The sequence below is a fragment of the Canis aureus genome, chromosome 10 (assembly GCF_053574225.1).
Source record: "Canis aureus isolate CA01 chromosome 10, VMU_Caureus_v.1.0, whole genome shotgun sequence".
In the NCBI taxonomy this organism is placed as follows: Eukaryota; Metazoa; Chordata; class Mammalia; order Carnivora; family Canidae; genus Canis; species Canis aureus.
In genome coordinates this window covers 9,687,846-9,700,628 of record NC_135620.1, presented here as the reverse complement: position 1 = coordinate 9,700,628, position 12,783 = coordinate 9,687,846, and the positions used below count along the sequence as shown (strand labels likewise).

Sequence of the window (12,783 nt, the reverse complement as noted above, 5' to 3'; positions counted from 1 at the left end):
ACTTGACCACATTTCTTTAATACTCCATGAATGTTTATAATAATAGATTAACTAGAATCAGACCGTATCATTGAGGACAGCAGTCTGCAAATTTTTTCTTAAAAAAACGTATAGTAAATATTTTAGGTTTTGTAGGCTATCTTTCAACCACTCAGCCTAGTCACTGAAGTAGGAAAGCACCCATAGGTAATATTAAAATGAAAGAGTATGCCTGTGATCCAATAAAACTTTATTTACAATGCAGGAGGACAGGTGGATATGGCCTCATGGCTGCAGTTTGCTGACCCCTAGGAATCTAATATCTACCAAAATATCTCTCTCCTAGAAGGCATCTAGAAGTAGATGTACTCAAAGGGTCTGTGAACACATACTGGTCCATAAACTCTGTTACTAATGCTCAGGAAGATAAGAACTTCTTATGAAATAATATAAATCAACTAGGTCATTAAGTACAATGTTTATTAATTCAGTTATCATTTTGTAGCAAGATTTATTGGTGAAGCAAGCACTGCATCAATTTACCTTTTGGTGCAAATGCTTCTTCTCCTCATGGATAGTAAAACAGCATGCTAACTAAATACTTTGAATAGCAATGTTCTGGAGTAGGTGGAAGCAAACTATGGCCCACAGGTCAAATTCAGCCTGCTTTTCATTTTCAAAAATAAAGTTTATTGGATCAGAGCCATGTCCATTTGTTTACTTATTGTCTATGGTTGCTTTGACTCTACAATGGCAGTTTAAAAGCAGCAACGAGGACTGTAGGATCCACAAAGCCTAAAATATTTACTATCTGGATTTTTGCAGGAAATGCTTGCTAACCTCTGGCCTACAATATACATCAAACAAGGACACAGATCTGAGCCAAGAACCACAAAGCAGATACAGAAGGCCTTGAATATATATATATATATTTTAAGTTCTAATTGATAACATTATGATTTAGTAAAACTGACTTCAAAACAGTATCCACACGACAACCTACTTGAAAGGAGTGTTTGTAGGTTCCAGCAAAGCTTTATGGCGGAGAATTGCAGGGCCTGCAGACAAACTCTCTTCAGAGGTATGACTTGCAATATAGTTTTGAGGTGGCCCACCATGGATTTCGAGTCGTCGGAGAAGAACTTGCTCCCAACACTGAAGAGTTTTTAAAACTGCATGACAAAGTGGTGAACTAACTGGAAGCTCTAAAAAGAGAAAATAAAAATGACTTATGTTTGTCTTCTTCAGTAAAATGCTACAGTTGACTGTAAGAATGACAGAGATAAACATTTTGGCAGAGATATGTAAGAGAAGTGGGGAGAAACCTCCATTGGATTAAAAAAAGATGTAATAAATCTCTTTTCAACATAATTAGGTGGCCCAGAACAATAGAAAAAAGAGTAATCTGAGTCAAAATTATATCATAGTTTTACTACTACAACTTGAAATAATATTTATGACTTATGATGTTAAAGTACTGCTGTATCAATTACTGCTTTTGGCTTTATTTCACATAAAAAATATACCTGAATATTATGAAAACATGTTGGAGAGGAAAAATAATTGCTTTTAAATCTATCAGCCCAATTCTATATGGTATGTAATTAAAATTTGTTTAGAAAATTAAAATACACAAAAGCTAAAAAACAAAAAGACGCTTACTATGAAATTTAGCACTTTCTAGTTCTGTATACTTTCATTTTCCTGGTACCTCACTCCACTTTCAACTTTTAGCTATTCTTGCTATTCAGTTACAAAAATCTAAATAATATGTCTATACTGTGAATTCTTGATTTTTTTCAATTTTAGAAATGATGTACTCATTTATTACTACGGAATATGAGAATAAACTACTTTCTCCATCATTCCAATATAGTCACATAATTTTTGGCTAAATTGGTATTTTGTGTTTACCTTGCTATTTATATTTATAAATATAGATCACAGCTGGACCACTTGGTATACTATTATACCCCTTTCCTCTGTACAATCTTTTCTTCCCCTGGAGTTAATAATCACTAAGTTCTTGTGCTTGCTTAGTTTCCTATGTGTCTAGTGTTACTAAATCCCCCAATACCTCCACTAGAGGTATAAAGAGTCAATACCATCAAACACATCAAATTCAGATCTCCTGATTTTTTAGACATTGTCCTCATAATGGCACCTAACAATATGATAGACACATTTATAGACAGATGATCTGGTCAAAAGAAACCTATCTTCTACAACAGGAAGTTACTAAAGCTTTTCTTGACTATTAAAAAAATATACATATGAGTAATTCAAGAGCAATGGGAATATTAGTTCATGTTAAGATATTCATTACCTGCAAGATCATGACCAGCAAAGGGATAGAAAGTCTTCAAATTGTTGAGCACTAACTGCACCATTGCCAAGCGCATCAATGACCAACTGAAAATAAAACAATGGTAGATTAAAGATTTACTTAGAGTTGTAGAAGAATACATCATTCTTTAATCCAACAATTTCACTGCCAAGAATCTACTCTGCAGATACCAGAAAAACAAAACAATATAGGCACACAGTTACTCATGTCAGCTTTATCTATAGCAAAAGAGTAGAAACAACCAATTATCCACTAGCAGAGTACTGGTTGGAACACTTTGGTTTTGAACCAAGAATATTAAAGAAGCCATAAAAAAAAAAAAAAGAATGTAGAAGAATCTTGAAGTTTTACTATGAAGTGAATTTCAGTATGTATTAATAATCAAAATATAGAACATTATATATACTATGCCACCTGTTACTTTTACACACCCATAAACATGCTTATTTTGCAAACAAAAGGATAAAACAAACTAATAAAAATGGGTTTATGTAGAGGGTATAGAAGAGAGCTGGATGGAAGGCAGCTATGTGAGACTTCTAATTTCACATTTTTATGAAATTTTGTTTTATTAAAAAAAGAAAATTCAACTTCTCTTTTAAGTGAAACACATTTTTTTTTTAAGATTTTATTTATTCATAGAGACAGAGAGAGAGAGAGAGAGAGGCAGAGACACAGGCAGAGGGGGAAGCAGGCTCCAATGCAGGGAGCCTGACGTGGGACTCGATTCCAGGTCTCCAGGATCACACCAGGCTGCAGGCAGCGCTAAACCGCTGCACCACGGGGGCTGCCCGAAACATTTATTTCTTAGAGTACTGTCTTTTTGTTACTTTATTTATTTATTTATTAAAGATTTTATTTATTCATGAGAGACACACAGAGTGAGAGAGAGAGAGAGGCAGAGACACAGACAGAGGGAGAAGCAGGCTCCCATGCAGGCAGCCTCACGTGGGACTCGATCCCGGCTCTCCAGGGTCACACCCTGGGCTGAAGGCAGGCGCTAAACTGCTGAGCCACCCGGACTGCCCTTCTTGTTACTTTAAATTGTGGCAAAATATGTATAGCATAGAATCTACCATTCTAATTACTTTTAAGTATACAGTTCAGTGGCATTAAATACATTCAACCATTACCATCATCTAGTTCTATAAGTCTTTCATCTTGCAAAACTGGAACTCTTCCCATTAAGCAAGAATTCCCCATTTCACCCTCCTAGCCCCTGGCAACTGCCATTCTACCTTCTGTCTCTATGAATTTGACTACTCTAAACATCTCATATGTGGAATTATATATAGCATTGCCATAGTATTTGTCCTTTTGGGATTGGTTTATCTCACTTGGCATAATATACTCAAGGTTCATCTACATTGTAACATGTGTCAGAATTCCCATCCATTTTTTTTAGGTGGAATAATATTCATATGTATATACATACACACACACACACACACACATATATATATACACACACCACATTTTGTTTATGCGTTCTTCTGTCAACAGACACTTGGTGCTTTTATACCATGGCTATTATGAATATTATGAACATGGTTTGTACAAATACAGTTCCAATTTTTTTTAGCATATATGCTGCCAAAGCGAGCACAGTCTTCACAAATACATGTCCAAGACCATGCTTTTAATTCTTCTGGTTATATACTCAGAAGTGAAATTGCTGGATCATATAGTAATTCTATTTTTAATTACCTAAATACCTAATGTTTTCCATAGTGGTTGCTGCATCATTTCACATTGCCATCAACAGTGCACAAGGGTTCCAGTTTCTTGTATTTTTGCCAATACTGTTATTTTCTGTTTTTCTGATAGTTATCCTACAGGATGTGAAGTGATCTCTCATTGTGGTTCCTATTTGCATTTCCCTAATGATAGCATCTTTTCTTGTGCTTACTGGTCATTTGTATATCTTTCGAAAAATATATACTCAAGTCATATATCTTTCGAAAAATATCTACTCAAGTCATTTCTCTGCTTTTTAAATTTCATTGTTTTTTTCTTTTTATTAAGTTACACAGTTTGAGCCACGTAAATCTTTTATATATTCAAAAAACAAAATTGTGTGAATAGGAAAAAAAACAACAAACACCAGTAAGCAAAAAACTCCTAACAATTTTTCCTTTCAATAAAGGAGTATTTCATTTTTGCTAATATACTACTGTTTCTTATGGAAAATTTCCATTTTCCTATAATACCATTAGCACACAATATTTTAAAAAATATCTGTAACTTTCAGAGATATACAATGTACCAAAAAGGACAGATAATATCCTGTTGCTCATGCATATAAAGTAGCACTGGGAGGTGAGGGGGAACATTTTGAACACTTATAATTTCTATAATATGTGGAAGACATTTTTAAGACAGTAATCATTGACACCTTGGAGTATTAGTATTATACTGAAAAGATAGTATGTTTTCTAGGCTAAAACAGTGGGGTTTGTTTATCTCAGTGAGTAAAGGGCAATGAATAGTCTGAGAGCATCTGTGAAGACCAATTCATGGATAATAAAAAATTAACTGTATAATTATTTTCTTTTTTAAAAATGAGTTTATTTGTTTATTTGAGAGAGAGAGAAACTGAGAGCATAAGAGGAGGGAGAGGGGCAAAAGGAGAGAGAGAAGCAGACTCCTCCTGATGTCAGGCTCGATGCCAGGACCCTGGGATTATGACCTGAGCCAAAGACAGACACTTAACCAACTAAGCTAGCCAGGTGCCTCCTGTGCAATAATCCTTAAAGAAAAGAATTAAACAATTTCATCTAAAGAAATCTGAGTTATAATGTATATTTTAATTCAACAAGCTGTTAATCTCACATGTTATTTTAAAAAATATTATGCATATAAGCCAAGATGAATTTTTAAAAAGAAGCTTAAAATTATATATTCCATACCTATATGAATTTGAATTAGAATGTTCTTGGAGATGGAAATCTGAAGCTAAAACAACATCATCATCATCATCATCATCATCATCATCATCACTTTCCAGACTTTCTTCTGAATCATATTCAGCTCTACTTTGGGAAGGGGGTAGAAAAGGCTAAAATAAAAAAGTTAAAGAATTTATCATTCAACTCTCTGACTTAAACTTTGAAAAAAATTTAACCAAAGTTGTCTTGTACTGGTAAATGGCATCCTAATAGTTACTCAAGCCAGAATCCTAGAAATAGTCTTTTTTCCTCTCCGTCTCTTTCTCTCTATATTAATCAGCATATCTGTCAGTGATTTCCCCAACTCTTTCTCCCCACAGAGAGAGAGGCAAAGACACAGGCAGAGGAAGAAGCAGGGTTCTTGCAGGGAGCCCAATGCGGAACTCGATCCTCAGACCCGGGATCACGCCTTGAGCTAAAGGCAGATGCCCAACCACTGAGCCACCAAGGCATCCTGGCCAGGCTTCCTTTAATGTGAAGTGGGGTTCCCCCCCGCCCAATTTCACTATCTCTAGAATATCCTCATTCCTGTGTCATACTTCCCACACTTATGTTGACAAGTTAGCCTTCATGAAATCCTCTTGTTGCACATCCAGAATCTCTCAAATGAGAGCAGTATCAGTTGCCCCAAACTGAGCTATTTTTCTATAGCTTTGTTTACATTTGATGTGAATTTCACTTATAGTACTACCACTTTTCACTGTTTTACTGCACTACCATCTTCACAAACCAATTCCCTCTTCTGATCACCCAATTTTGTAAAATGTCACCTGAGTTTGTGATGGGAGCCAAGACAACTATACACTTCACTATCTGTATATGAATTGAATCATGGGTACTAAATGATCAATCACCAACAGACTTTAAAAGAACTGTTGTGATTGGTCACTGAACATGAGGTGCATCTGATTATTTCCACAGCGACATGTGGACTGAAGAACCAGGAGGGAAGTCTGTACTTCAGGCGATTACTCATAGTTAATATACTGTGGAAACTCTGAGCCTTGTTGTTGAGTAACTCAGGTTACTTAACTCAACAGTGGTAATTGCAATGTGTGTATATGAGAACAACACAGGATGTCTGAGATAAAGAAAAGGAACAACAGCAGGAATGGCCTTGTGACTTCTAGTACTCTTGATTCCTTACTTACCAGTAAGTACGTCAGCACTAAGGTATTGACCAATTTATCTTTTCACTAAGAACTGTATTTTGTTTAAAATACATAAATCATAACTTATCAAAGGATTGCCTTAAAAGCTGGATGAGGGATCCCTGGGTGGCGCAGCGGTTTAGCGCCTGCCTTTGGCCCAGGGCACGATCCTGGAGACCCGGGATCGAATCCCACGTCGGGCTCCGGGTGCATGGGGCCTGCTTCTCCCTCTGCCTGTGTCTCTGCCTCTTCTCTCTCTCTCTGTGACTATCATAAATAAATAAATAAATAAATAAATAAATAAATGGATGGATGGATGGATGGATGAAAATGGCCATATATCTTTGAGGCTTTTCTGTTTTGTTATGTAACCCAACAAAATTAAATTGTTCTGAAACAGAGTGGGAAGATACTTGGAAGTAGCAATAATTCCACTTACTTTAAACATTTTAAAATGTTCATTTCCATTTAATTGCATAAATGTTGTTCGAGGTGGCACTTTTATTACCTTGGCTATGAAATAGTCCCAGATACTGAGCTCCGGTGGGATGAACTTCTCTTGGACTGTCAGTGACTCCTGGCTGACTAGTGATGAGGAAGAGGTCAGTGCAGCAGATTCTCTGCAAGATATTTTTGATGGCCTAAAACGTTTGTTCTGTTTTTCTCCTTCTTCCACAAGTGAAGAAACTAATAAAAACAAAATAAAGTATTATTAAAGTATGTACTATTTCCATTGTACTAATTTCATCTATCTTTACATAAGATTTAAGGTTACAAATAAGTACAAACACAAAACTGAGAATATTATTATGATAGTAAGATAAAAAAAATAGGTAGAAGGGAGACAAAAATCACTGCAAACAGTGATCTTTGCTTTTATCTCAATGTATCCCTCATTCTCTAAATGTTAACTTTTCTGTTGCATATGTGGGTAATGGGATAAAGTATCTGTCTATAAATGAGTCCACAATTGAGCCAAGATCATGAAAGAAAATTATTTACATTCCTCTACTTTGTTTTTAGGAATAACATGGAAAACAGACTATCATGGGATGTCAATGTTAATTGAAGGTAACAACTCATTCATGAGGTTCTTGAGTAATCCCCTGGCCTTTTATCTACATACAAAACTGAATGTTTTCACTGAAAATATAAAAAAAAATTTAAATACGTAACAATTAAATTTGATTTGGATTTCTGGAAATGGTTTGCACATGGAATATTCTGGTCAGCGGAATAACAAAAAGGGAAAAATGCAATCTTTGTTGTTTTAACTTCTAAACATTTAATGGTTAGTATTCTCTTAGTATTTTACTTTAGAATATTAAGGGCATCAGTAATGAAAACAAATCTAGAAATAACAAACACTAAGTCACAAGATGCAAATCACAATACAGAACCAAGGATGTCCCAAACAGAAGTGTATGTCTAATTGACAGGTGAACAACTCCCAATAAGGTACACCAATCTTCTCTTTCAATGGTTCCAGTGAGAACTGACTTACCTTTTAAAAGAATGCAAATATTTGTTCTGTAATGTAATTTTTATTGTTTGAAGCTACTCAGCTTGCGTAAACAGCATGCTCATGCATTATACCAAGCTACAGCCAAGCTGAGTTTAACAAACTGATTTAGTGATTTTAGAAAAAAGGAAATTAAAATGGATAAAATTCTAAGATTGCTAAGATGTGGTATGATTACTACACAACCTCTCAAATGACTTTAAAAGGAACTTTCAGATTAAATGTATAGATTTGTTTTTTTTTAAACTATTTATTTATACTTGAGAGAGAACACAAGCAGGCCCAGGTGCAGAGGGAGAGGGAGAAACAGACTCTATGCTGAGCAGGAATCTGAAGTGGGGCTTGATCTCAAGACTCTGAAAGCATGACCTGAGCCGAAACCAGGAATCTGATGCTTAACCAACTGAGCCACCCAGGTGTCCCAAGTATTTTTTCTGATTTTATAAGCAATTGGTAGCCAACAATCATGTTTTTAATATATGTTGCATACATTCATATTCTATCTAAAACTTAAACAGTGGTTCTAACAAATTCTGATCAAGTAAAAAATTTATAATATGAAGGTATTTTTCACCTTTCAAAAATTAATGCTGTAGTTTAAAATTAATATGATTTTAACAGTACTACTTTGCTTTTTTTATTTTTATATTATAAGGCATATGAATATAGAAGCTTAAAGGATCTCTGGAAAAATAAAACTTACAAACAACACTAAATACATTTTTTGCCAAGACACCTATATAATGAAAAATCAGAGGTTCTTCTTTTTAAAAGATTATTTATTTATTTATTCACGAGAGACACACACAGAGAAAGAGGAAGAGACACAGGTAGAGGGAGAAGCAGGCTCCATGCAGGGAGCCTGATATGGGACTCGATCCCGGTACTCCAAGATCACGCCCTGGGCTGAAGGCAGGCGCTAAACCACTGAGCCACCCAGGCACCCCAAATCAGGGTTTTTAAACCAAAACCTAATAAGATTAAAAAAAAAAAGAAAGAAAAAATTTGCAAGTAGAGTCAATGAGCTCAGACGCGGACATGAAAATAAGAAAGTTACCACAGTGGGGGGTAAATGTTTAAAATTATAGACTCGATATAAGAAATACAAAACTACTTATTAAAATACTTCTGATGGGGCAGCCGGGGTGGCTCAGCAGTTTAGCGCCGCCTTCAGTCCAGGGCCTGATCCTGGAGACCCAGGACCGAGTCCCACATCAGGCTCCCTGCATGGAGCCTGCTTCTCCCTCTGCCTGTGTCTCTGCCTCTCTCTCTGTGTGTCTCTCATGAATAAATGAATAAAATCTTTAAAAAAAAATACTTTTGATGAACAAAGACAGAAAAAAATGGCAAACAGACTCACAGTACTGAATGTTCTATTACTTGAAATGCTATAAATAAAAGAACCTGAGTGACGCCTCCCAGCAAAAAAATAATCCGTAGCTTCTCATTAGCATAGATGCTCCTTCTTTTCTCCCAAATACAGCAAGACCTAAGACAATTTTATGCCTAAATCACATTGGGTTAGCATCATCATGAAGCACCAGTAGAGACTGCAGAGTGCCTGAGTACTCATCTGCTTATTTTGAAAATGTTAATAATCAAATATCAAGAACCTCTGTCACTTCTTGGATAAAAACTGACTTTTGTTCCATTACCAACAGGGTAAATGAGTATTTTACTAATAATAGAAGAAAAAAATAGTATTAAGGAGAATTAAAAAGGAATGTGGCTAAGGAGCTCAGAAATCATAAGAAACAGAGAGGCTAGAAAGTGGTTAAAGAAAAACCAACATAACCATGGGTAAGAAAAAATAGAATCACGCACTAACAGACATTTTTAAAATAAATTGCTTAGCTGCTTTGGATTCATAGAAAGTACTTTTAAAAATTACTTTTACTGTCAGTATAGTGGACTTTCCCTCCATTGTAAGAACTCCTATCCTCATTCCTAGTCCATTCTGTAGTAGATTTCCTGGAACTATGAAAATGCCTCCCAAAGGAACTAAACACAGAAATGGAGAAACAGCTCAGAGACTACATACATCTAAAGAACAGGCAGAGAAGGTAGAGAGTAAGAAAGATAATATTGTTTTTTTACCATAAATTCTTCTGGATTACTGGATCTGTCACCATGTACACATATTGGTTGATTAAAACAAAACATAAGAGGAAGGCTAGTAAGTTAATACCTTTTGAGTTTATTATTTTATTTTAAGCATTTTATTTATTTGAGGGGGGAGGAAGAGAGAGAGAAAGTGTGTGCACACAGGAGCGAGCATGATGGGGGTGGGTAGAGCGAGAGGGAGAAGCAGACTCCCTGCCAAGCAAGGAGCCCAATGCAGGGCTCTATCCCAGTACGCTGAGATCATTACCTGAGCTGAAAGCAGACACTTAACCAAGTGAGCCACTCAGGCACCCCCTGAGTTTATCATTTTAAATCAGACAAAATTAACATTTAAACCCAGACTTAAATGTTATTTCTTTTAAAATCTGACCTCAAAGTAACCTGAGAATTATCTCACTCTCTGCTTCTCAACCTAAGGCACACTTATCACTAGACTATTCATGAAAGTGCCAGAGAGTGTGTGTGAAGCTTCAGAGAGCACGTTGTTCTGGACCTTCAAATTTAGATCCCAAATTTAGGGGGTGGGAGGATGAAGGTAAGTCATTTAAATGATGGTTTAAAATATTTTATTGGAAAGAAAGAAAGATATGGAGAAGATAAAAGTCGTGTAAGTTCAAGATAAAACATTCCAAATCTATTTTTTGCTTTTGGTAAGATAATTCAGTATAAGAGATCCCCCAGGTGGTGTATGTATGTATGTGTATATGTGAATATATATATAATATATAATATATATATATTCACATAATATATATATATTCACTCTCCTCTAGCATGCACTTCAGGCAAAAAGTTTGAGAAGTACAAATATATGCCAACACAAATGAAATAAAAAACCAAATTCTCAAAGTTACATGTAAAACATTGATCTTACAAGTAAACTTCAAAGATTTTTAAAAGGAAAAGACCAAAATAGATTAAAGAAACAGTACATTTAAGATACTTCTTAATCCTCAAAGAATGAAATTAATGCTAACAAAATGTCTGACAGGTAACAATTTCCAGAATTTAGAAAGACTGACTCTCAAGGATTGGTAGGGCACAGTGGTACCTTGCACCTCCTTCATAAGTACCTATAAAAATGAAATGATTACTATTTTAGTAGAAAGTAGTGATTTGTCTTCAAATCACAGAGGAAGGATTCTCCAAGGTAGTTGGTATTCAAAGTGATTCACTGGAATATGGAAAGAAAATATTACAACTACTACTTAGATTTATTTTTCAATAAGCAGAAGTGGGGAAAAGGAAGAAAAGAGAAACAGGGTAAGAAGGGGAGAAGGAACAGAAGAGAGGAGGAGGAGAGGAAGGGAGGGGAGAGATGAAGAGGTTGAGGGGAAGGGACTCAAGGAAGGAAAAAGCAAGGGGGGGCTGGAGAAGTGGAGCCAAAAGAAGAAGGAAATAAAATCTGTCAATGTTTAATATCTAGATCAGCAAGAGTACATGTGCTTGTAAATAAATAAATATGTACATTCTGAGGATTTGCTCAAGCATGTTTTGTTAATAGGGTTATATGATAAAACATCTGGAGAAAACTGTCCTGGGGTACTGCTCTCCCATCACCAACCATGAAGACCACGATACAGATGTGCCTATAAGACTTCAGCTAAGGCTTCAGAGACTTCTTGAGAATGGAGTATATACACACACAGTGAAATATGACTCAGTTGTATGAAGAAAACCCCATCTTGTGCCACAATATGGATGAACCTCAAGGACACTGTGCTAAGTGAAATCAGCCTGTCCCAAAAGGACAAATGCTGCAGTTATGAAATGAAAAGATGCTTTTTAAACTTTTAATGAAAATATTTATCTGTCCCTCAATAAAAAGTCTATCCAAGGAATCTAACAAAGATGTATTTCCTTCTCCAGCAAAACTAGTTCTTTTTCGGTTCAGCAGCCAGTTAAAATTATTGGGCATATTCATCTGTATTTTAAATAGCTGATTGTTTTCTATTTTAAAAATGCTGAAGCCTTACCCTCCGGTCAAGAAATGTTGCTATTTTGTATATTTTACTAAAGGAAGGATAGCAATGACATGTATAATCTCTATATACTGAACACAAAACTTATTTTTATATAAGTTTCAGGGAAAAAGCAAAACATTTGGAGTTTCTGATCCATATTTAATATAAATAATCAAATGGTAAAAATATACTTTAAAATGTCTATAACATCATTAGCAGTTTCATAGTTAAAAAAAAAAAAAGGATATGCTTACCACAAATAAAATACTCATTTTATATTTAATTCCTCAATTTGGAGACATAAAAAAATCATTACTATAAATTTATCAAGATGAAGATGAAAAATTCAGGTTTTATAATTGCAAATATTATGACAAAATATAAAAATTATTTAAATAAAAATACTGTTTTGCTTTATAATATACAATAAAAAGCAAAGTCTGGATTTCTGTTAGTAAGAAAAAAAATCATTTTTCCAAACTTGCTATTGCTTACCTGATTGTCTGCTTCAAAAATTAACCATAATAGCAAAATAATTCCTAATTCCATGAACATACCCCTACATTAGTTTTAAGTAGAAAAAATAAATCTTTCATTAATATATGATGTGGAATCCACAAAGTTAAATTTGATTTAAAAAAAATAATAAATTACTGATTAACATTTTTGTTAAGAATTCTAACGTGCCAAACTGAAATCTAATAGAAATCATCTATCATTTTCTATAATAAAGCTTAGTCATATTTAA

The 12,783-nt window shown here is 34.8% G+C and overlaps 1 protein-coding gene across 8 annotated transcripts in view; it reads right to left on the bottom strand.

Moving 5' to 3' along the window:
- Positions 1–12,783, bottom strand: part of DMXL1 (Dmx like 1) — a 126,597-nt gene that overhangs the window by 34,399 nt on the left and 79,415 nt on the right. For all 8 annotated transcript variants that reach the window (XM_077911310.1, XM_077911305.1, XM_077911306.1 and 5 more), the window contains 4 exons: positions 6,934–7,112; positions 5,236–5,384; positions 2,306–2,391; positions 983–1,184 (listed from right to left, as the gene is read on the bottom strand). In XM_077911310.1, the coding sequence (XP_077767436.1) occupies positions 983–1,184; positions 2,306–2,391; positions 5,236–5,384; positions 6,934–7,112 (616 nt within the window). The remainder of the gene's footprint in view (positions 1–982; positions 1,185–2,305; positions 2,392–5,235; positions 5,385–6,933; positions 7,113–12,783) is intronic.